Raw genomic sequence first — 23,137 nt, 5'->3', positions numbered from 1 at the left:
CGCCACATTTGGAGCCGAGAACTGACCACCGTTTGATTTGGTCGATTGGGGAATGCATGGTGAGAAATGTGAGTGGGTGTAGCTAGTGAACATGGTACCTATTGATGTGATGGGGTGAACGGAACGGGCGGACAAGTTGAGAAATCGACCTAGGTCTTGAAGGAGGGGGGTCGTGATGGAGGGTGGGGGTTGGCCGTGAAGTCGTCAAGAGCAAACGGCGGGGAGGCTGAGGAGAGATCGGCGTAGGGAATGAGAACCCTTACATCCTTGCTGCGCTGGGGTCCGAGGATTATGAGTCTTTGAGTGCCTGCAAGGTCTAGAAGCAGTGGTGGACTAGGGCGAAAAGGGATTCACTGGTCCAGACCGGGAAGAGTGTGGCTTGACCCGGGAATGTTGATGGAGCAATGACGAGGCAGCTAGTGGTGCCGAGCGAGAACTTGGTTTACTTGGATATGGACGACTGTGTGCGTGAAACAGAGGTCCGAGGCGGTGAGCTGATGAGAGCGGTTCGCCAGTCGGGGAGAGAGTGAGAAAAAAGTGAGAGGGAGAGGGTGCGTAACCGTTCAAGTCACCAGGAGAGTCGCCCTGGGCGGTCCATGATTCATGATTTGATGTGTCTGTAGAGGCATCACGTCTAATTTGGAATACCGAGCTTGTTCGGAGTGCGAGGAGTGTCAAGAACATGTCAAGAATGATGGCAGAGCCAAGGTGTTAGTTACTAAAGGAATGGAGACATGTAGCTTTCCCATTTCATTTTTAGGCGTAGACGCGCGATGCGCCGGCCTTTCGCGTTTGGCTCCGCCAGTCTTTAAAGAGCATGCCTGGTTCAGACGACATGGAGCTCCCCATCAGAAGATGCGGGCTCTACTGGGATGTTTCACTCGAGCAGCGAGCTGCAAAGCTTGGAGGATGTATCCGTATCCGCAGGTGTCGAGTAAAGTCCCCAGGGTATCTTGGGGGGCAAAGAAAGGAAAAGGACAAGCGGGCAAACCTGGTCGATGCAGGGATCAGCATGGACGATGGCGGACGGCGGGCCGCGCGGAGAGGTGGACGAGCCTTGCGAGCTTCAAGGTCAAGGTTCAAGCTACCCTTATCCATGAAGCGATTGCGACGACGAAGGGGGAGGGGAGATGACTGGAAACCCATACTGTTTACGGAGTGTGGTGGTTTGACAGGAAGTTGAACGACGTTGGCGTAGCAGCCTCCCTGCAGCATCGGACCTTTCCCGGGCATCTTTGTACGATGTGACTGTGCGCCCACGGGGTAGAGTTTGTGCGAGAAAGCACGACAGCTACGATTTCGTCTTGGCTCGCAATCAACGCGGGTTCAAGGGAAGCCGACGATGAAGGGGACAGGATGTGGCTTGCTGCTGCTGCTGCTGCTGCTGGGGCGCTGCGCTGCCATCTTTTCCCAAGGCACAGATATGGCTGGCGTCATCGGGTTGAGCCAGGTCTGGCCGATGCGGTTCACCGAAAGAAGGCGACTGTCGTCGGGTAGCTGCATCATGCTGACCTTGTCCCAAAAGGAGCCGGTGAGACGGGTGGCTACTGGCCGAAGCTGCAACGGGGTCTCAAAGAGGAGGCAGATGCAGGTTTGACTGGGGCAGAACGGGTTCGGAGGGACCGCCACGGAAGAGAAACAGGTCAGGGAAAACTGTCCGATGAGCAACAAAATCCTTGAGAGAAGAGAGGCACTGGGGCACTGCCGGCCGGGGCAAAGATGACAAAAACCGCACCTAGCCACTTGCTGGAGGTGTCGTTGTCTCGGCAGCTGAACCCCTGCGAGGCGAGCCAGCCAGATGGCAGAGGTTGGCGGACAGGAGTGTCAACTTGTCAAGAATAGCCATCATGCAAATAGGCAGCGAAGAAGGGATATCTATGTCTGCGGGTTTGACAGAGACTCGCCGGGCTGCTTGATAACACGCCCTCTGGTATTACAGGAGAGACATGCGTCCGTCGGAAGCTGAAGACGCCGTCGGCCGGGAATCGGGCTGGGCAAGGTCACTAGGACTTTGCGATGCTGAGAAGGCACTGTGACATCGCGAGGTGAAGTCTTTAAAAACCCCCGGGTTGGTAAAGAGTAAAAAACACACTGAACGGTCCATGGTCGGCGTGGGGGACGTTGAAATGTAAGAAGAATAACCAGATCAGTACGTACGCACGAACAGGGCGGGAGGGAGCCAAGACAACGATCGGACTGAGCAATGCGCCGGTCTCGTATGGCCCTGGGGTAACTAGCAATTACCAACTACTTTGCTACTTGACCTATTCGTACATGTTCATTACTTGCTACTTCTTACTCGTTGAGCTTTGCTGCAGCGATCAACCCTATCTGTCTCGTCTAGCCTAGTCTTGTCTCTTCCCTTCTGTCTCGTCTGTGTGTCTCTCCCGTCACTGGGCACTGAGGTATTCCCCGTCGAGCGGCTGCATGCGTAAACAGACTCTAATACTGCGTAGCACGAGCAGCATGCGGGTGTGTGTCTGCGTGGGGTGGGATTCATCGCATCGGGTTGCGTTTGATGTCGCACAGCTGCAACCCTGGAGCGGCGACGACTCGCGCGCGGCCCCGCGCCTTGCCCGACATGGCAGGTTAAGCTTGTAGGGAGCAGGTCGCAGTTGAACTGCCATGGCCCTTCTCGATTGCTTTTCTCACGTCTGACTGACGAGTCAAGATTGTCGAGTGACGGGCTTTGATGTAACTCTCTGTGTCCTTGGGACGAGACGTCGCTCTGCAGTTGAAGGGTGAGGTAGTAACGCAGCAGGTCAAAGACAAAGACCCGTGATGCTAGATGGGCTCGAGATAGGCGAGACACTGGGCAGACCCCTTCGGCTTTGCCATGGGCATTGAATGAACCCTGCGATGCAAGATCAGAGAGATGAGAAAAAGCAAGTTATTGAGAGACACGGGCGGCTTTAGGGGTTCGTCGGCATGGACCATGATTGGTGCCGATGATGTTATTGACGGACTCTGATATCGAATATTCCCGCCATTTGAGGTCTCGGAACTCAAGTACGACCCCAATGCGTCGAACATCTGAGATGCGAATCCAAGATGCACATCATCGACTGAGACGCTCATCGATACGAGTGAATTGAGTCAACGCAGTTGTGAAAACACGAGGCAAGCAGACAAATGTTTGCTGAGGGTCCAATCGTCAAGATGTCGCACAGAGCGCCAGGCGCCTGAAAAGGATCCCAGCATGCTGGTTGCTACTGTGACACGGGTGCTTAGTGCAGCAGATGGCCTCACCATCGTTGACAAACGTGCGATGGATGATTGATGTAGAACTTGCTGAGAATGAAGGTGGGACTCATGGAAATCTCATATGAAGACTGAGTGAGATGAGACGAGGTAGGCGGTATAAGCTCTTCCAGATCGCCTTTGAAAATCTCCAGAGAAACCTCAGAAGCTGCGTGTGTCTACAAGATTTCGCTGGTACTTTAGGCTTCACAGACGACCGGTATGTAGCAAAGCGGCAGCAATCCTGGTGTGGGTGGGCACAAGTGGTTGGCGATCCCACGGCTCATGATCCATCCAACACTGACACCCGCTTTTGGCACCCTGGCTCGCCTCCTCCCGACGCACAGCGGTGATGGGAGGTGCGGCATGTGTCGAGAAGGGAACCGGTATTTCCAACCACACTCCTCCCGCACGGCTGACTGCACTTCACACCGTATCCTTTCCCCATTCATTCTTACAAGTGTATGTATCATTGAGAGGTGGCCCCCTTGTTGGACCCCTCCGTGACGGTGAGCCCAAATGTCTTGACCTGGACAAGATGGGTGGCTGAGGGGTACGGAGTAGAGGATGAGTGTATCATGGGGTCGCCGCGTGATGGAGGCACGCCACCTGCTTTCTGAACGGATGGTGGTGAAAGGGGGGTTGACAATGACAAGAAATGAAGTAGAGACATTTGAACATTAGGTGTGGTGGGTGCGTACTCGTGTGTATCTCTGCAGGCCTTGAAGAGTCGAAGAAGGAAGGGATCAAATGTTTGCTCGTACGAGAAACAAGGTGAATGTCTTGGGGTGCGAGGAGTGAGGCTCGACTAACACGGCGTTCGGGCGTGGCTTGGCGTGGATATGGATATGAACATGGGGTTGGAAGAGGTGAGGAGGAGTGCGGCAAAATGGATGGCAGCATGGGTGAAGCGAAGAGGGGGCGAAGGCGTGTTCATCAGATACCCTTGATGTAGATGCCTACGGCAGATACGGCATATGGATACTGTTGCGTGTGCTTGGGATACTGAGAGGAGTGTACAACTTGCTTGGGATGAAGGGCTAGACTACCTCGCTTCAATGGAAGTGAGGTATCGTGGGCGTACTGTTGTGGAGCGAGACCTACATTACTTAGTATGAGGCGAGCATGAAAAGAGGGTGCTGCTTGAGAACTGAGCTTCATGCTGCCGGCATGTCCATGTAGGTATTATTTTGCTGTTTGCTTGTACTTTTACTCAGCTCAAGGCAAGAGAGAGAGAGAGGTAGGTATGTTGTGAGATGGGGTATATGAGGGTGGGTGATTCCGAGTCTGCCGTTAGAAGGTATCCATCCTTCAGTCCCACGGTCCCATTCCTCTCACCTTTCGCACCATCTGAATCTCATTATTAATAGGAGCAACGCCGTCTCTTGAAGCTGCCTAGCTTAGCGGCTTCAAAGTTGGCTGCCCGCGCCTCACCCCATCTCAAAGCCCTTTTTGGGAGTAAGAGGAAACCAAAGCTCCAGCCTCCAACCAGCTCACCAGAGCATCAACACCGTCGATTGCTTACCGAACCCTCCACCGCTCCGAGTGAAGCGCCACGGTCCGCCAGGCCTGAAAGATGACCCCTGAGCATCGGCAGTGCTTTATCTGGATACTGGACCTTTGCCGCAACGGATAGCTGGGATTGTCATCGCCTCCTTGACAACCTGAACCCCCGCTTCAACGCCCGCTGGGGCAATTCACTTCCCTCCTGTTCGCTACAGAACTACTCGGCAGCACATGGAGAGAAACACCCATCAGCACATCGTCACTGCTTCTGGAGTTTACCTACTAGGTCTTGCAGCTTAGCACTTGCTCCTTCGAGGTACGTACATAATCTTGATTACGTTCTGCCAGCCACGAGATACTCGCCTCTCCGTCCTCCAGCAAGATCCTGGCACGTTGAGGCTGTCTGGTCCAGTTGATCTAATCTCCAACCTCCCAGGTCAAGGCTCCAGAGAGGGCCGAACATCTGATTCGCCGATTGGGTCATCTGGCGGTATCTTGGTATCAGCTTCCGCCATCACCGACCCCAGTTGCGACTCTGAGCATAGAACCTCGAACCTCGACCCTCGCTGGACCTGAATCAACTTTGACTCTCTGGTCACGGACCGTTCACTGTGTTCACTATTACTATTTCCTCTTTGCTTGTTCCACTTCACTCGCGTCACCCGCAACGATATCCAGCAAGTCTGACACTGCAAACCCCCTCCATCTTATCTTGATACCTCACCCTACCTTACCTTACCTTACCTTACCTTACCTCCGGATCCCTCAGTTATATCTGTCTGGTCGCCCCCTCTTAACCCCTTCTCATCCAGCCGCCTATCTGTGCTGGATACTCCGTACAAGAGCGCGTCAGATCACCCTTTGGATCGACTACCTATCTCGAGACCATCACTGGCGCCATCGTTGCACACTTGAGCAGAGAAAAGAAAGACGGTCCCTTCCTTTGCGCTACGCTACATAACGCTACCGAGACCACCGCCGCGCCCCGCCGCCTCCTGTCCCACTTGGAATTTCCCCTCCATCGCGTGCTCCAGCGTCCGACTCTTACAATAGTCCTTACCTAGCACCTCCGGCCCGGTAGCATCGTCGCCCGTCTCTCACCTTGCAGACGATACTCACTACTGGACCTTGACATCTTACGGATCCCCAAGGCAAGGTCGGCAGCAGCCTATCCACCAAGGTTCTCCGTTGAAGATACCAACGACGGAATCCTGACTCGAGACGACGACGGACGCAGCTCGGCTTCAGCACCAGACACCGGGATACCCCCCCCCCCCTTCAAGTGTTCTTGCTGCTCACTCACTCACTCAATCACCTCACCTAAGCAACGCTCTGCGTGCTAGGTAATCATTCCCGTTGCCGCTGTCCCTGTTGACCTGAGTTATTCCCGATCAGAGTGGAGCAGATTGCAACATTCATCACACATACTCATCAACAACATCACTCACTCACACGCTGTCATCGTCCTTCACCTTTGCAAACCGCATCTGACCGAGGCGCACCGCTTTTGCCGCCCGCACGGCATCCTTGTCGCACCTCACACCTCATACCTCACACCTCATACCTTACATCTCACACTTCACACATTCCGCCTCACACACACACATACACACACACATCCATCACACACCCACTATTACTATTAGCTTCTTGCCCGTTCTCACATCGCACACCACTCGCTTCTCCAAGGCCGCTGACATTGCTGTCTTTCTGCCCACCTCAGGTACCGACCGTGTGGACTGGGCCTGGACTGCTGCGTGATCCTCAGGGACCAAGACCTCGAACCAAGGAGACCTGGAGAGCTCGTGTTGTCGTCTCACCTCTCACCTCTCACCTCACTAAATTCTCTCTCATATCTGGCCTACACTATCGCCAGGCCATCAGCTACGCGTACTCGATACAGCATACCTACCCCGTGCTGCTTGGACCAGTTTCAATCGCAGTGCTAGCCATCACTGGTCACCACTGGTCACCTGTTGACCTCATCTCAGTGAGAGCGCTCGACCTCAGTGACCTCAGTAACTTCCACTCAGTGAGAGTGAGAGTGAAAGTGAGGAGCGTCCCCCCCCCCCCCACCACCACCACCACCACCGACCGTCTCCGGCCGGCGAAAGCAGCCCGCTCGCTGCCCTGCAACTGGGGCCCCTCGGCGAGTCCATAGCGCTCTCTGCCCACTGAAGGCGCAGCGCCCGCAGCTCCCGCGCTCTTCCCCCTCCACTATCTGCGCCTGCGTCTTCCCGCCTTTTCCACTTCGCTCCTCTTCTTTCCCTCTTCTTCCTCCTCGTCCTTGAATCTCCCCCTCCACACTTCCTCCACCTCCCCTCCTCCAGCCAAAATGCCTTCGACCAACGGCTCCGAATATCGCCATATGCGAAGTAACAGTCTCAACATCCAACAACAGAATGGCCATCCCAGTCCTATCTTGAGCCCAATGGCCTCCAACGCATCTACCGCTTCCGCTGCCAGATTCGATGGCCCGCGCAGTCCACCGAGTACGTCACCTTGCCTCTCTGCCTCTACTCCTCCTTCTCTCCATCGTCGTATTCCTCTGCAGCTATTCCCTCTGTCTCTCTGTCTCTCTCCGCTTCGCTTCCGATATCGCCAATGCCCGTCGGTGTCTCACATCGGCTCTGCTACGATGGCACGCCGCTGAAGCTCGTCGGCATGATCGCCTCGTCTTCCCTCCCGCTGGTGGTGTCGCCTGCAACACGTCGCACCGCACCCGTCCTAGAGCAACCGGCGACTGCCCCTCTGTCTCTGTTCTGTCCTGCATCAAGTACTTTATCCTCGGCTGACTTATCTCTTCTCTTGCGCTACAGATACTTCCCACGTTCCCTGCAAATTCTTCCGGCAAGGAGCCTGTCAAGCCGGCAATGCCTGCCCCTTCAGTCACGATCTAGGCTCGGCCGCCGAGAACATCTGCAAGTACTTTGCAAAGGTGCGTCATTTCTCTCCCTCAGCCGGGCAGCTTCGCGACAACTCCCTCATCCTCATGTGTTCCGCCCCTCCATCCTGTCGGGCTGCTCTGCTCTACTGTTACCCCTCGGCTACACAGACCACACAACCCATCCCACCCTCGAGCCCGTGCCCCTCGCATCCTAGCAACCCCTGCCTACTATAACATCATCTCCGCTGCTTTGCTTACTGAGCGTGGAGCGACACGGACAAGAGTGCTAATGTGGTTGATTTGATGACAGGGCAACTGCAAGTTCGGTCCCAAATGCGCAAACATTCACGTTCTCCCCGACGGCCGGCGAATCAACTATGGCAAGAATGGTGTCACGATTGGAAATCCTCCGATAGCCCTCGGCGGACGAATTAATCCCACAGCAGCCTCCAACTACCACCCAACCAGTGCTCTCACCTCTGGCTTATACCGCGAAGGCGTCCCTCCCTACACATCGGCATACCCTTACGGCGGTGACGAGAGACAACAATCACTGGGTCGCCAGCCTAGCCTCGAGAGCGGCCTGCCTACGATCGATACCACCTATTCCCATCCCGGTTCCAATTACGGCTCGCCCCGCGATGACGATGCTTCTAGATTCGGCCTCGGCTTGTCTCCTGTCAATGCCAACGGACTGTCAGTACTCGACGCGCCGCTCCCCGCATCCTTCGACTCGCAGGGCATGTCTAATGCCGCCCGATTCCCCGCTGCGCCGTGGCCTTCCTCCGTCCCTTCCAAATTCGGCATCGAGTCCCCCTCGCCCTCTCTGAGCAACGCCAAAGATTCCCGAACTTCCGAAACTCTCAAGATGCTCCATACCTCGGCATTTGGTGGCAGTGAGTATCTTGCTGCGGCACACGTCACCGCTTCCAGCAGCCCTCCCGGTCAGCCCGAGGAATACTTTGGCAAGCGGGCCATGCATTCGAGTCGATACGCAAAGCCGAAGATGCTCAGCTCGAGCATGCCCAAGACATCCGCCGTCGACCACGATTGGGAGGCCAATTTTGGGTTCTTGGAGGAGGATTGTGTGCCGTCCAACTTGCAGGATCTCTTGACGCCGACCGAGAAGGCCCGTCGCGGCTCTTTGCGCACTGTTGACGGTGAGCCGGGCAGCGAGAACGGCACCAAATTTGGCAGCCCCATCGGCGGCGCGAGCCCGAGCAGGTGGGGCCCGCTATTCCAGCGCCAGAAGGAAGAAGAGCTTGGCCACAAGCATGGACCGTCGGTTTTTGGACATGTTGGAAGCCCTCTCCGAAACTCGGTGCTCTCGAACGAGATGGGTCACGGCGGTGCCATGGCCCGACCAATCGGCTCCCGTGCCGGCAGCGAGACCATGTCGGCACTCACACAGCAGCTTCAGCGCACACGGCTGGGTGACGACGGAAGCAGCAGCCCCCACTTGCATCCTTTGGCGGCAACGGGCCGAGCCCCGAGCAATAACGGTGCTGGGCCCATTGGCAAGGAACGGGACCGCGCGATGGAGCGTCATGTCTCGAGCGGCTCCATCAGCTCCTCCGTGACGGGACGATACACGACGCCCATCGACGAGGAGGATCCTGCCTTCGTGTTCAACATGGAGGAAGAGGAAGATCAGTCGTCGGCGCGGCTCCGGAAGCGTGGCTCGGCCGGTTTTGGGATCGGTGGTGGTGGATGGAGCTACGCCAACGCTCTGTCCAACAAAGGTGCACCCTCCGGTTCCGGCTTGGCCAAGGAACAGCGAGAGCCATCGGTCAGCGTTGAAACCGTTGGCGGGCGTTGATTGCTAGCTATGCTTCATGGCGGAACGAAGGAAGTCTTCAAAACACCGGCAACTAGAAAAAGCATAGCGACAGCCTTGCAAATTGTCACGCTTTTCAGTGGCATTCTTTTCACAACTCTCAACATTTACACCCTGACGACACTCTACGACACACGCAACAAATACATATTTCAGCCACGATTTTCACAGCATGCATGGGCAAAAGCCAAACGGAAAACGAAAAATTCAACCGGTCTACAAAATCAATGGGACACGAGTAAGGGATCGGATCTACACGGTGGCTTGCTTATACAACAGGGTAGGGAGTTTGTTGGAGTTTTTGTCGATGCCGAGTCACTTTCGGCTTTTGAGGATTGAATATTGGAGGATTAATACTACCAAACTGGCCCAACATAGGATGGCCTTGCAAACATGGAGAATCCACTGTCAGAATCTTAGGACCGGTGGTTTCCTTCGCCTTGCGCTAGGTGAAGTGTAGCCTCTCGATGCTTGGGGTAGGCAGGGAATGCTCGATACGTCAAGCAGAGGATGGCATTAACTTGTGATCCTTGGCTAGAGGAGGTAACAAATGACCGAGAGAAAACATCTGGCTTTGGCTGGCACAAAAGTCACAGGTCGGCTGGCTGCGTGACTTGTTACCGCATTAGAGACGCCTGGGAGAGGAAAAGCAGATACCACCGTCTGATTTCCATTCATTATATAAAAGCTGATTTTCTGAGAGACTGGCAATGGCCGTACGAATAGTATTATCTGTTGTTGAATTAAATGCACCACAATCCCGAGGCAATACGCGTGGCATCTTTTGTATGCATAATAAACACAACCCGGTTTAATCTTTGCCGTGGTAAGGTCGGCTGGCCTGCATTCCGCTCGCTGTATCTCCCGAGCTGTTCCGATACTCTCTTGGAGACCGCGGAGACCAAGCAGATTGAGTTGACAGATGACTGGGACGGACGCAAAAGTAAAATGAACAGTCACAACGAAAACCTCGCCAATGGGTGACGAAAATCTATACACTAATACAAGGCAAAGGTCAACAGGGCCCAGAGATTGTCCAACTCCAGATCATGTCGGCATGCCGTTTTTGCGCGGAGGCCGCGCCGTGGGCTATCGTACGAAACCGTCCACCCACAAACACACAAAGATAAGCCGGTATGCCTCTCGCTCTCTCTCTCTCCGTCCCTCTTTTTGCCCCCAATCCCGAAAACAAAGAGTTCCTCAAGAGCACAGACGCAGCGTCTTTCGTTTCCCTCCCGTTCTAGTTGCGAGTGGCGTGGTCGATGCCCCGGGGAGGGCAGATTATTGTACAGACCGCCGGGGAGACGGATTCAGTGGAGGAATGGGATGGGGATATTTAGTGGGCGTCGGGCTGGCTAACAATGTACTCGACCGCCTTGTCGACTGTAGATGGTAGATTAGTAGTTGAACTACTCAAGATGGTAAGGGTTGTAGGAGAAGCATACTTGAGTGGATGGTGTCAGCATCCTTGTCGGGGATCTCAATGCTGAACTCCTCCTCAATGGCCATGACGACCTCGACGGTGTCCAAGCTGTCCAAGCCAAGGTCGTTGGCGAAGTGGGCGTTGGACTTGATCTATATTTGCGGACAGACTACGGTCAGCTCTACTATCCTTGCTAAGGCTAGAAGCGCATCTCAATTGATGCGGTTGAGAGGTAGGTAGATGCTGGCAAGGTTTGGTTTGGGTAAAGCGAGAGGAAGGGGCGAAGAGCGAAGGAGGTGACGTACGTTGGCCGGGTCGTTGACCTTGTCGAAACCCTGGAGCAGAGCAAAGATGCGGCCCTCAACCTCCTGCTTGTTCAGGCCGGTGGCGGCAGAGTACATGCGAACGGAAACGGCCTTGGGAGCGGCGCGGAAGGCAGCTTGGGGCGCGACGAGGGATCTCCGGGCGAGGGGAGCGGACTGCTGGACGGCGGGACGGATGGCGCGCGTGGCGGCGGCCGCGGAACGGAGGACTGCTGTGCGGAACATTTTGAGGTATGTGTTTAGACGTGAGAGAGGCGAGACTTTCGGGGGCTCTGGCGATTGGAGTTGAGATCGGGATGGAGGAGATGGGAGGATCGGTTGGTTGACGGCTACAGCTGGGATTTGATGGGAGCTTGCTTCGGGGGTAGTGGAGGAGGGTGCTACGAGGTGGCCAGTGATGATGATAAATTTCTCGTCACCCCCCGAGGTGTCCCTGGCTAGCTCTCGGGAGGTGCACGTGCGTAGTCATGTGATCTTGCAAGTATTTTCATTTTGGTGCATCACCAGACCAGATGGAGAGAGATGAATAAAAGTCACCAGAAATAACCATAAATGGATTTAGATGTTCTCATAAAATTTTACAACATCAATTGACTTGCACCGCCAAGTGAGGCCGTCATTGTTGAGTCTGAGGAGCTTTTCTTCCGTTCCCTCCAAGTCCCCGGCCAGACCACGTGATCCACACACAGCCAATCAATTGCCGCCCTTTGTAATCCCGCACCAAAGCTCGCGCTCTCTGCGGATGGCCCGAATTGTCCATAACGTCAAGCTCTCTCACAACGCCGCCCCGGAACATCCTACTCCCTCACCACACGCCGTATCCTCGCCCCTCCCCCGTTCGTCGTCAAATCCTCGATTCGACCCCCGGAAACCCCCTCCAATTTGCCCGGTCAATTGGCGCCGACGCATCTCTTTTCTTCCTCGAGGAAAACCATAGCACAATGCCTCCCGCGGCCCAGCTTCCCGTCACCATGTTGGCCCTGGCGTCAACAAGGCCGGTCGCGAGAAATTCGTCGGCTGCCATGCAGCACGTCGGCAGATTGATGGCTGCCAACGCCATGCGCACCTACGCCACGCCCGCTGGTCCCCCGCCTGCCAACTTCCGCATGAAGAGACACCAGACCTGGGACGAGGACCAGGAGTCCACATTGAACAAGCTCGGTCGTTATTTCCTGCTCTCCGAGATGGCCAGAGGAATGTACATCTTGATGGAGCAGTTCTTCCGCCCGCCCTACACCATTTACTATCCCTTTGAGAAGGTGAGCAAACCATTTTTCTCGACATTGGCGACCATACTGGAAGACATACTGGAGGAATTGAGCATCAGAGATGGATAATGGGGTGGCCCATACGGGAAACGCAGGAAGAGCCGGACCATTGCCGAGATTAGGAGGACACGCATCGCCCGCTGTCACCGCACACGAAACCACGAATGCAACGAACAAGAGGGGACTACTGTTTGCGACAGAACAGACACATCGGAGAGCAAGCCGGCTAACAGGAATTTCTCTATAGGGTCCCATCTCCCCCCGCTTCCGTGGCGAGCACGCCCTTCGCCGCTACCCTTCCGGTGAGGAGCGCTGTATCGCCTGCAAGCTTTGCGAGGCCATTTGCCCTGCCCAGGCCATCACCATCGAGGCCGAAGAGCGCGCCGACGGCTCCCGCCGCACCACAAAGTACGATATTGACATGACCAAGTGCATTTACTGCGGTTTCTGCCAAGAGTCGTGCCCCGTCGACGCCATCGTCGAATCCCCCAACGCCGAGTACGCCACCGAGACCCGTGAGGAGTTGCTGTACAACAAGGAGAAGCTGCTGTCCAACGGTGACAAGTGGGAGCCCGAGCTGGCTGCTGTTATCCGTGCCGATGCCCCTTACAGATAAGACTGGGTTTCTTCACCTACACGCAAGAAAGACAGAAATAAATTTCTCTGGTCGAGGGCTTGGTGGGGACGGTCGTGGTGAAGAGCGGAAAGTCGAGGAATCACCCCCTTTTTTGGGCCTTTTTGCAACTTTAATGCCTAAAGGATGGACACATCAAGGCGGACGCGAGGGGACGACGGCCGGAGGACAATGAGGACAATGAAGGGCCGCGGCAGCAGTGATCTTGGCATGTTGTGTATTTCTACAGACAGGTCGGGGTTGGTTAGACTTGTGTAAATATCTCTCGCGAAAAGCAACCTTTTTTCTTTGTCTGTTGACCACCGTCGCCCCCGATCTTGTGTGATGGCATCGCAAAAAAGGCATCACATTGACAATGTCATTGCGTTTCATACCATTTTCTTCTTCATGTATGTCATGTAGTTTCGCATCACGTTAGGACGGGGCGTTTAGGTTGAATTTCGAGAATATGATTATTAGTGCAGCTTTATAAACAAATGTCTCTACCAAGTGTTGTTCATCACGCGTGACCTCGTGGGTTGACATTCACGGCGAAAAGATACAATCCAACCAACGCCTTGCTCTGATATCATGGGCCAAGCTTCAGCAACGCCAGCGACCTTTGAAATGACACGCTTCCGTTTCTTTTGTGTTTCCCCCGCCTTGATACCGTGTGGATATCCTTTCTTTCAACGTCTTCCTCATCATCGACATGGCCACGTCCTTTACATCCTTATGCCTCTACGCAAATCTCATCATCATCAAAACGTCTTCTCCCAAGCCCCCCACCAAACACCCATGTTTGCGGCCACGACCAGATCCAACATCTTCAGCCCCTCGGGGTAGATAATCAGCTTGCCCAACTTGGCTCTCTTCCCCCTGTTGCCGCCCCCGGCCCTCTCCTTGCCGAGCTTCAGATCAAACGGGCTAGGCGGCTCGTCCTCGTCGCTATACTCGCCGGTCCGGTTACCGACGTTGAGAAGTCGGCTAAAGTGCCCGCTCAGCTGCTCCCTCTTGCCCTCCTGTTTGAAAATCTCCGTGCTGGGCAGATTAAACCGCAACTCGCTCACGCTAGCCGAGTATGACGACGAACTCGACGGCGCGAGCGGGTTACTCAGTCCGCCGGCCGTGGGGAGGACGTGTCTGCACTTGACACTGCGCCCGGCGTTCCCCGTACGGAACTCGCAGCGGCCGTCCCAGGGCGAGACAAACACATAACCTTGAGGCCGGAGGCCGTGGCCCGGCTGGGTGATGATGGGCCCCGAGTCGCTTCCGTTAGAAGAGGCGGAGCCCGTCGAGTGTGCGCTCAACTGGCGTGAGTGGCGGTGAGTAGACCTCGCTGGCGGCGAACCAAAGGGGACTGAGTCGCCTTCGTCCATCAAGCTGCCTGAGCGCGACCGGGAGCTGAACTTTTCGCGAATGTTGGAGGACCAGGATTTGGCGTAGGACATGACGACTTGGCGTGAGAAGCCACCCTCGGGATACTGCTGTTGCTGCTGCTGTTGCTGTTGCAGGTGGTTGAGCGCGTCTTCCGAGTTTGCAAAAGGGGGAGCAGTTGTCGTCGATGTCCGTGGCATATCCACGCTCTGGCGCAGAGGCATGTGGCGGAACTTTGCGTAGCCCGAGGACTCGAGGCGGATGTTGATGGGAGGTTGAGGGGCGTTTGCGCGCCGGCGGTCGTGAGCCGAGAGACCTGCCGAGTCGAAGGAGAAGTACTCGTACCCGTCGTCGCCAGAGTCCTCGAGCTGGTGGGACGCGACGCGGCCTACGTTCCACTGGTTCCCCGTGCTCGGGTCGCGGCGGATGAGGGAGAGGGTATAGGGGACCTCTTTTGTGTTGTGGAAGCGGTTCGGTGAGGGAGAGCGAGATTGTTGGCGATAGACGGAGGTCGGACGGGAGTAACGACGCGAACGCGCCGGCGACGAGGAGAGTTCCTGCTGCGGCGGCAGACGGGACGGGGACTGGGAGGGAGAAGCGCGGTGGAGATCTGTCGGAGGAGGCTGAGGGGGTCTGGAGGCAAAGGGCGCGTCGTAGTCGGGTGCCGGGGTCGGGATGGCTCGCGGGCCGACGGGTTTGCGTACGGGAGGGGCCGGAGGTGAGTGGGATGTTGGTCGCGGAGGAAGCTCCGGGCGGTCCTCTGTCCACCGGGGTTGGCGGGGGTCGTTGCCCGTGCCGTAGCCGATGCCGTACCCCGTCGCATTCCCGGTGCCGTAGCCGTAGAGGCCTGAGTTGCGGTTGCCGGCGGCCGCTGGATGTGAGCCTGGCGTCGGAGGTTGTGCCTGAGTTTGAGCCTGTGTCTGAGGGGGCAGATGAGCGCGGGCTGGATCGGCTGGCGGTGAGGGCACCTTTGCGCCTGCGACGGGTTTCCTCCGGATCTGAGCCGTGCTGCGGGTGCTGTCCATGCTAGACCTAGGCGTGTCCGGGTTCCGTAGATGGTGAGGTTGCTGAGATCCAGCAGCCGCTAAGTTTGGGTGGTATGGGTGGCTACCGTCACTGGGCAGTTCCAGGTGGATGTAGTAAAATGAGTTTGCGACATCTTCGCTGGTGACATTTTTGAGATGCGGTTTTGAGGTTGTCAAGATGACGTCTGCGGGGGTTGATGCGTTAGAAGTTTGTGATTATGAGATTTGACTTGAGAAAGTGAGATCGAAGATGAGAGAGAGGCTTACCTCGCGTGCCAGGCACTCGTGAGATGTAGAGTGTGAGGGGATCTTGACGTTGCTCGGCTGGTCTGTGAGGGTATTGCGGGGGGTTTGCGGCGAGATAATTGAGCGAGGCCAGAGACCTAGCCTCAACTTGTGTAGACATATTTTTTTTCAAAAGAATGAAGACTCTTTTTGTTCCGCTTCAAGTGTGCCCAAGTAGAGGGGCAGGAGGAGGAAGTTGTGAGTATATCTGGCTCGATGCAGGTCGGCGGAAGGATTCCCGGGTGGTTAAGTGTTTGTTGTGGTGGTGTGGTGTGGTGTGTGAGTGAAAAGGGTGGCTGAGCCAAGAGGTGATGTGAGGCGGGAGGTTCACAGCCCACCCGCACTTGAAGGGTACTCGCGGTACGGAGAGTATTCCCTTGTGCCTTATGGATACTCAACTCAAGGGCCAAATGCCGTGGACGACGGGGGAGACCAGGGAGCTGGCGCTGTCAAATGTCACGGCTGGAGCTGGTGTGGGTCGGGAAAACGGGGTTGTGATGGAGAGAGTTTGTAAAAAGGTTGAGCTCAAATGAGGGAAAAGATTTACTTCATCTGGTAAATCTCACTTGGCTCGGTCTCTCTCTCTTTCGGTTTGTATACGGCGGTGGCTAGGTGAGGGTGTTGGTGGTGAATCTTTTTTTTTGTACAATGCGAGTGAGATTGGTGAGTGTGATGAATTTGGCGATGCAAGAGTGAATATCGAATGCAGAGCGCTGTAAAGAGTATCGCGTGGTTGGTGATGGTGGTGGATGAAATCTGAGCGAGATGTGATCGACCTGCAGCTACAGGAAGGGTGGTTGGGGGCGTTTGGATTAAAGATGGCGAGGGCTTGACGTGGACGCAGTCTTGCAGAAAGATGAGCAAGAAGAGGAAGAGGGGCGAATAAGAGATACTAATATCGCGCGTGTTGCCTGGTGGGTACGCAGCGTATACGGGTATCTTGCTGCTCGTTGCTCCAGTTGTTTGCTCGCGTGTCTTCGTAAAGAGTGGGAGTAAAGCGAGGGAGTGAGAAGTGGTTGGCTCGTTGTGCTGGCGATGAGGTGTACCTTACTTTCGTTCTTCTATTGTAAGTGCTGTGAGGCGAGTCGACCCTCAAAGAAGAAACGAGAAAAATAGAAACGACGGGCAGGACAAGGGAAGCAAGTCCCCGGATCTGCAATAGCGGCGCGGAAGGGATGTACGGGAATATGGTGCCTGGCGAGCCGCAAGAAAGGGGGCCTGTCGTGTGGTCTTCTCTCTTCTTCCAAGTTGACAAGACAGACAAGCACAAAAGTTGCTGGGGTGCGTCGGCACTGTTTGGATCGCTTTCAACTGCGGAGACCGACGATTCCTTGGTAAGAAGCGTAGAAGCGAGCTTTCTGCTTGATGTTTGTCTCTCTCTCTCTCTTTCTCTCTCTGTCTGTCGACTTGGCGGGCTGAGACTTATCCAATGGCAAAAACGAGTCGTAAGCTGGATGTGGCTGTGCTGTGCTGTGTTGTGCTATGCTGAGCTGCGCTGCACTGCGATATGATCCAAAGGTAGCGAGATGGCGGCGCTGGTGACCTTGCAGCGCGGTGCCGTGTACGTGTCCGTTCCGTAACCTTGGTGATGAAAGGTCTCGAAGGCCTTCTTTCTTGGTGCCGGCGCCGGTGCGCAGTTATTTGATTCCTTCTGAAGCTTTTCTAAAGCTCGGGAGTAAAGCCCAGTAGGGAGACTTTGCACCAATGCCGTGACGGGTTCGGAGTCAGCGACGGCACCTGAAAAGGCTGAAATTAATGATCTGGGCTTGACAGGGTCCAGAGCTTTGTCTTGTGAAATGAGAGTGGGCAGTGGGTGGTTTGTGCTGTTCTTGGCATGAGATGGGAAAATGAGGTTTGAGCAGAAGTGAAGATGCTCTGCCAACGATTTTGGTGGGAGGCAAAGCTGTTTCCCCTCTTTTCACGTCTCGATGCTTCAGAAGTTCGGTCTGAACTCTGTATGCATCGGAGAGTTGCGATATGCATGGAAGATCTTCTCGGGAGGATTTTGGGGGACTCGAGGCGGGAGGAGAGGGGGATTGTGCTATTTTTCGCATGCTTTTTTGTCGCGGAACTCTGCAGAATCCTCGTGTGGGTGGCCTTCTGTACACCAATACATGGGTAGCAGTAAGTGAGATGGATAGACTATCCGTACGTACACGACTACCTACCTTACGGATACAGACATTAGACAACGGCCATCCACCCTGCCTGAGAAGTAAGTGAGAACTGAGCAGCCCTGCCATCTCGCATGCCTCAGCTCTTGCTCAAACTAGCTCCAGAGCTTGATCGAGGCTGTTTGTGCTCCGCGACTGGCTACGAAATGTCTCGCCTCCTACACGGGATGACGACCAAAGGTCTCGGATTCCCTCCTAACGGTCCCACGAACGCCTGAGATTGTCCACGACTGAAACAAAACTTCCCAATGATCGTGCCGCAGCCGCATTGAAGATCGCTCTCTAGTGGTCCCTATTCCATACCTGAGTATATGTCGATGAGGGGATGTTGCGGTCTATAGAGGGTTACATTCCTATGCGGGTAGGGCCAGGAGATGCTGGAGACAAAGGGGCCCGAGCTGTGAGGAGCTTTCCGTTACGAGGATGTCCTCTGCACAAGAGGTTTGCAGCCCATTTGACTCTGACGAATAAGCACATGCGCGTGAAGATGAACGTCACTTGAAGGGCACCCACAGGCTCTTCGGAGCTGGGCAGTCAAAGCAGTCTCAATCTCAAGAGTCAGCTATCGTAGGGCTCCAACGGGGGGCATCCTTTCATTAGCACGGCCAATCCCATCCCCGTCCCATGGAAGGCCTTGCGAGTCGTTACCGAACAACACAGTCATCTCTTAAATACTTCCAAGTTCCTGAGTGGCACAGTGGTTGATGAAATGTGGCATGGCTATACAAAGATTGGTTCAACAACCAATGCCCGTATACCCGTACACATAGTCAAAAGCCGCCTCAAAAGATCAAGCTTCACACGACTGTGACGCACCGCACCGGATCTTCGGTCGTGTCCACGTCAACTTCAAGGGTCCAGGTCCGCTGTGGCGTCGATGAGACTACACGCAGTACTGTGAAACTGTCCACAAACGCCCGCGCATGCCGCGAGACCCTGGAGACGGCAACGCCAGGGACCCCGACCGACGTCGCGGGTGTTATCCCCTGTGCCTGGGCCTTTAGCTGGCTGACTGTGCCGTGGGAATGTCAAAAGACTTTGCGCTGAGCCACACTCGTGCCCCTGGAAAACTCGCCGTGTGCCAACTTTGCTTGTCTCGAAAGCCCTTAAGTAAGCTGAGACTCTTCCCTACTGTGTATGTACATAGAGTCTAGCTTCGGCCTCTTCGCTGACTCGGAACTGAACATGCTGCCGACGAGCGAGGCATGTCCATGCCGGCCAGCTGGCAGGTGGGAACTCGTCAACCTCGAAGGCTTGGGTCTCCCAGCTTCGTCTCGCGGACGTGGCTGACTGCTCACCTGTCGACCGTTCCAAGGCTTGATGCCCCCTTATTTCCGCGCCAGCCGTTCTGTCAATCATTTTGGTTGCACTACCTGCGCGCACACGATCATGATCATGGCGGGCGACGTTGACGATGATGCGTACGAGGGAGGTTAAGGTTGATGGTGATGTCACTCACCCCAGCAAGATGGATATCAATGGAGACGGTCAACTAGATTTGCTTGTCTCTCTCTCTCTCTCTCTCTCTCTCTCTCTGTGCGTATCTGTGCTATTTTTCGCAGTGTTCGTCACCAAGGATGTTGATCCATGACGAATCCTATGATCTCATGCGACGAACACCTCCACCATGGCGGTGACTATGTGAATCCTCATGATCCAATGCCCAGATTGAAAGCCTTGAGCATAGCCGGGCGTCCAAATGAAACCCTCACCTTCTTGGCATGGAGACTGCGGTGGGTTCATACTGTGATGACTGTGTACACATGTCAGAACGGTCGAGTTGTCGGCTACAGACCGGTAAGAAGATCTGGCCATTGACATCGTCTGCCCGTCATTCCGGAGGATTCAACGGTCAATCTACGGCGATCTTGGAGTCTGGGGGATCCAAAATAGGTGGGATGAAAACCCAAGCAGACGGCACGGCAGTTCCCAAGTTTCCACCGGTCGCCAAGGAGGTTCCAAGACCGGTCCCGTCACCCCGCAACCAACTCGACTTGTGAAAAGATGGCCGTGTGCAGATGCATCCGGCCGCGTGCGTGCGCGACTACCGAAGACCGAGAGAGAGAAGAGAAAAACAGAGTTTCGGCACCCGACGATGCGAGGTTGAAAATCTGCCCGGCACCAACACTTTAACTTTCTCTCTTGACTTATATCGTTGTTCAAGTACGAATCGAGTGCGAAAATGTCCTCTAAAAGGAATTGAATACCGCCTCGTTGAATTCATCGTTTCCAAACGCTCACCGGCTGTTTTTCCCCATTCAGTCCTACTGACTCTACCCCTTTGTTTTAAAGAAATTGATTGCTTACGTCACATGGCGGTTATGCGGCAGACGCCCACTTACAAGACCGGATTACGGATAGTCCGTCATATCCCGTTCGACTTTTCACTCGAGAAGGTCAGGGGCTCACTTTGTTTATCAGTACTGACTGCGATTCATGACTCTTTACTCGTGTTGATGTGCTTGGCAACCCAGTCGTGGGAATCGCTGCCACCAGATTTTACCTCAAACGCAAACTCAACAGATTATCAACTTCATCTACTACGTACGATTATTCGTCGTTAAAGCCAAAAGCCAACGCATAGTCCTTCAGACCAAAATGTAACATGCCCATTACTGACAATTGATCGGATACCACCCCGATATCCATGGTCCCTGCTGACCCAAGAGCCGCGCTACCACTGGTGGGAGAATGTATGACTCCAAAAGTAGATTGGCTTCGTGACATCGTGGTTCGGTCCAACTGCCGACTTGGCTTGTGGAGGATCCCAAAGAAGAATTCCTCCTTCAGACTTCTCCAGCATGAAGCTAAAGTCATGAGCCCTCTTCGGATTCGCTTCCCTTGATATGGCTAACCGGCAATCCGGGAGAAAAAGGTCATTCGCCTACGAGGCTCGAGATCCATTATATATTGTTTCTAACTTTCTAGAGTCTGCAAATAAGAGCGTAGTATCCGCCATAGAAGCGTACCTTGAGACTTTTTGAAAGGGCAGTAATTTCCCGCCTATCGTACTCGGTTTGCCGCCACTGACCCGACAAGTTGGGCGTTTGGAAGCTATAATGGTCTCAAATAAGGGGCCACCTTATTCCAGACTCGGCCGAGCATGGCAGGGCTCGACTCGGCTAGTGTTTCCAACAAACAACTACAACGCCATTTTTGGCCCCTCTTTCACGACGATGGACCAACAGGAAAGATTCTTCCATCGAATCCAACGATGTTCCTCCGGAATTTTACATACCATGTTCTTGTCGTCCGAACCGATCCACCACTCTACTCCGGGCCCCTCAACGTAGCATCCTCTGCCGTGACCCTAGTCTTGGACGACAAACATACGCGATGGACTACTCCGTGTATTGCTGTACCCATCAGGAATCCGAATGGAGAACATCCCCGTCCATGCCAAAGTAGGCGGGCCAGAACACACTCCCTCTCCTTTTGGGAATCAACTGCGTTGCATCAAACTCCTCTCATCTCGTCAAGCGGCTCCCACGCTAGGAAAGTAGGGGACTGAATGGCCAAGACTCTGAATGTCCTGTATAAAGATGCCTCTCCTCGATCACCAGCCTCTCTGATCATGAATCTGTTCTCCAGCACATACGTTCACTTCTTCAGCCCTTTTAACAAACCTCTTACATTCGTTCTCCAATCCAGTCCTTCGCTTCTTCAAAACAACCCACTACCGCAACCATGCAGTTCGCTACTTTCCTCTTGGCCGCCCTCCCGGCCACCACCATGGCCTTCCCCGGCCTCTTCCGCCGTGAGGAGCCCTCCAACAACGTCGCCAAGCGCGACTCCTGGGGCGGCGCCGTCTCCCTCGGCCCCACCACCTCCACCATCATCAACGCCGTCACCTACCTGACCCCCGGTGCCGCTCCTCCCACCCAGGCTGGTGTCCTCTTCCTCTGGCCCGGCATGTCCAACGGCACCGGCAACCTCGTCCAGACCACCCTCGAGTCGTGGCCCGACAACAGCTGGTGCGGTGCCGTCGCCGGCGAGTGGTGCGTCCGCGCCTCCGTTTTTGGCTCTTTCGGTCAGATCGACAGCACGACCTCTGCCCCCGTCAAGGGAACCCAGAAGATCAAGATCGAGTACGACCTCCTCGACGACAACGACACCTGGCGCCAGACCGTCACCGACACTGCCACCAACAAGGTCATCAGCACCCTCGACCACAAGGACGGCCCCTTCATGAGAGGCTACGGAACCGGCACCGAGTGCAACGACGGCTGCACCGGCACCATTGCTGAGCAGATCTACTCCGACACCACCATCACCCTCTCCAGCGCCGATGCCAACTTTGGCAAGACCATTGGTGTCAGCCAGGGTGCCACCTACACCGGACTCGCTGCCAGCAACGGCAACAAGGTCTGGAAGATCGCCACCATCAAGGTCCCCAAGATGCAGTAAATGCGTTTGCAACGTAAGCCTGCGGCTACCACAAGAAGGATTGGTTTCACTGTACATACTACATAGTCTTTGACAGACTAGGAAGACGTGCCCATGGCTGCTTCCAGGTTCCATAATTCAACCTCTTGTCATGCAATACTTTGCTCCATCGCTATGACTGTGACTTTTGATGACAAATCGCCAACAGTAGAGACCAAACCATGTGATATAGAGTAAGCAGAATATAATAGTTTCAATGGCATGAATGATGTGTGGATTAAGCTTATGTTGTTTACCCCAGCTGTGCTAAACTCAAAATAAGGTTTGCGCGAAGGAGTGTGCGCTGGTGATAATATTTGGGTTATGCCTTAGTGAATCGTGTAGTAGGCAGTGCTATGACGTCTCAAGCAAGGGCAGTCTTAATTAGAAAGCTGGTTTGTGAAACTCGGGATTTAGGAAGCAGATCATCATGTTGCTTCAAGAGATAACTTCTTGCCATCGGCCAGCCCGAACATTGTGTTTCTGAATTTCTTGAAAATAGCGGCGACGATGGCGATGACTCGAATCGGGTTTTCAGCTCGGATCGGGTTATTTCTATTGCAGGCAACAGATTCTGTACCAAAATCATATTTATTACATGCATTATCCATATGAATGTAAATTTTCTTTTCTTTCAACTTTCCAGCAAAAATGGATGACCACGGTTAAAGACATAGGCGAATACTTTCCAGATAATTGTTTCATCTACTTTTATTACTCACCATTAAAAACCCTTTTTACTCGAAAAAATGCA

The 23,137-nt window shown here is 54.5% G+C and overlaps 9 protein-coding genes across 9 annotated transcripts; 4 read left to right on the top strand and 5 right to left on the bottom strand.

The window, feature by feature from the left end:
• Positions 1–1,326: 1,326 nt before the first annotated feature.
• CTAM01_08725 (uncharacterized protein) lies at positions 1,327–2,104 on the bottom strand (the record flags this gene model as incomplete). Its single annotated transcript, XM_060524745.1, has 2 exons — positions 1,327–1,653; positions 2,093–2,104. 2 exons carry the CDS (start codon positions 2,102–2,104, stop codon positions 1,327–1,329), a joined length of 339 nt encoding a protein of 112 aa, XP_060380692.1.
• On the top strand, positions 1,343–2,036 carry CTAM01_08726 (uncharacterized protein; the record flags this gene model as incomplete). Its single annotated transcript, XM_060524746.1, has 3 exons — positions 1,343–1,531; positions 1,740–1,807; positions 1,940–2,036. The coding sequence occupies 3 exons, from the start codon at positions 1,343–1,345 to the stop codon at positions 2,034–2,036; spliced, it is 354 nt and encodes a 117-aa protein (XP_060380693.1).
• Positions 2,105–7,081: 4,977 nt separating the features above from the next.
• CTAM01_08724 (uncharacterized protein) lies at positions 7,082–9,452 on the top strand (the record flags this gene model as incomplete). The annotated part of the gene is made up of 4 exons (XM_060524744.1): positions 7,082–7,238; positions 7,301–7,510; positions 7,566–7,684; positions 7,944–9,452. The coding sequence occupies 4 exons, from the start codon at positions 7,082–7,084 to the stop codon at positions 9,450–9,452; spliced, it is 1,995 nt and encodes a 664-aa protein (XP_060380691.1).
• A 1,354-nt stretch (positions 9,453–10,806) lies between these two features.
• Positions 10,807–11,441, bottom strand: CTAM01_08723 (acyl carrier protein; the record flags this gene model as incomplete). The annotated part of the gene is made up of 3 exons (XM_060524743.1): positions 10,807–10,853; positions 10,916–11,045; positions 11,199–11,441. 3 exons carry the CDS (start codon positions 11,439–11,441, stop codon positions 10,807–10,809), a joined length of 420 nt encoding a protein of 139 aa, XP_060380690.1.
• A 716-nt stretch (positions 11,442–12,157) lies between these two features.
• On the top strand, positions 12,158–13,100 carry CTAM01_08722 (NADH-quinone oxidoreductase; the record flags this gene model as incomplete). Its single annotated transcript, XM_060524742.1, has 2 exons — positions 12,158–12,475; positions 12,732–13,100. 2 exons carry the CDS (start codon positions 12,158–12,160, stop codon positions 13,098–13,100), a joined length of 687 nt encoding a protein of 228 aa, XP_060380689.1.
• A 758-nt stretch (positions 13,101–13,858) lies between these two features.
• Positions 13,859–15,905, bottom strand: CTAM01_08721 (uncharacterized protein; the record flags this gene model as incomplete). The annotated part of the gene is made up of 2 exons (XM_060524741.1): positions 13,859–15,684; positions 15,767–15,905. The coding sequence occupies 2 exons, from the start codon at positions 15,903–15,905 to the stop codon at positions 13,859–13,861; spliced, it is 1,965 nt and encodes a 654-aa protein (XP_060380688.1).
• A 1,631-nt stretch (positions 15,906–17,536) lies between these two features.
• On the bottom strand, positions 17,537–17,767 carry CTAM01_08720 (uncharacterized protein; the record flags this gene model as incomplete). Its single annotated transcript, XM_060524740.1, has 1 exon — positions 17,537–17,767. The coding sequence occupies one exon, from the start codon at positions 17,765–17,767 to the stop codon at positions 17,537–17,539; it is 231 nt and encodes a 76-aa protein (XP_060380687.1).
• A 1,319-nt stretch (positions 17,768–19,086) lies between these two features.
• CTAM01_08719 (uncharacterized protein) lies at positions 19,087–19,547 on the bottom strand (the record flags this gene model as incomplete). The annotated part of the gene is made up of 2 exons (XM_060524739.1): positions 19,087–19,357; positions 19,531–19,547. 2 exons carry the CDS (start codon positions 19,545–19,547, stop codon positions 19,087–19,089), a joined length of 288 nt encoding a protein of 95 aa, XP_060380686.1.
• A 2,098-nt stretch (positions 19,548–21,645) lies between these two features.
• On the top strand, positions 21,646–22,365 carry CTAM01_08718 (uncharacterized protein; the record flags this gene model as incomplete). The annotated part of the gene is made up of 1 exon (XM_060524738.1): positions 21,646–22,365. The coding sequence occupies one exon, from the start codon at positions 21,646–21,648 to the stop codon at positions 22,363–22,365; it is 720 nt and encodes a 239-aa protein (XP_060380685.1).
• Between the last annotated feature and the right edge of the window lie 772 nt (positions 22,366–23,137).

The sequence above is a fragment of the Colletotrichum tamarilloi genome (assembly GCF_030869305.1).
Source record: "Colletotrichum tamarilloi strain Tom-12 chromosome Unknown Scaffold_31.1, whole genome shotgun sequence".
NCBI classification, from domain to species: Eukaryota; Fungi; Ascomycota; class Sordariomycetes; order Glomerellales; family Glomerellaceae; genus Colletotrichum; species Colletotrichum tamarilloi.
This window is presented reverse-complemented; position numbering and strand designations above follow the sequence as displayed.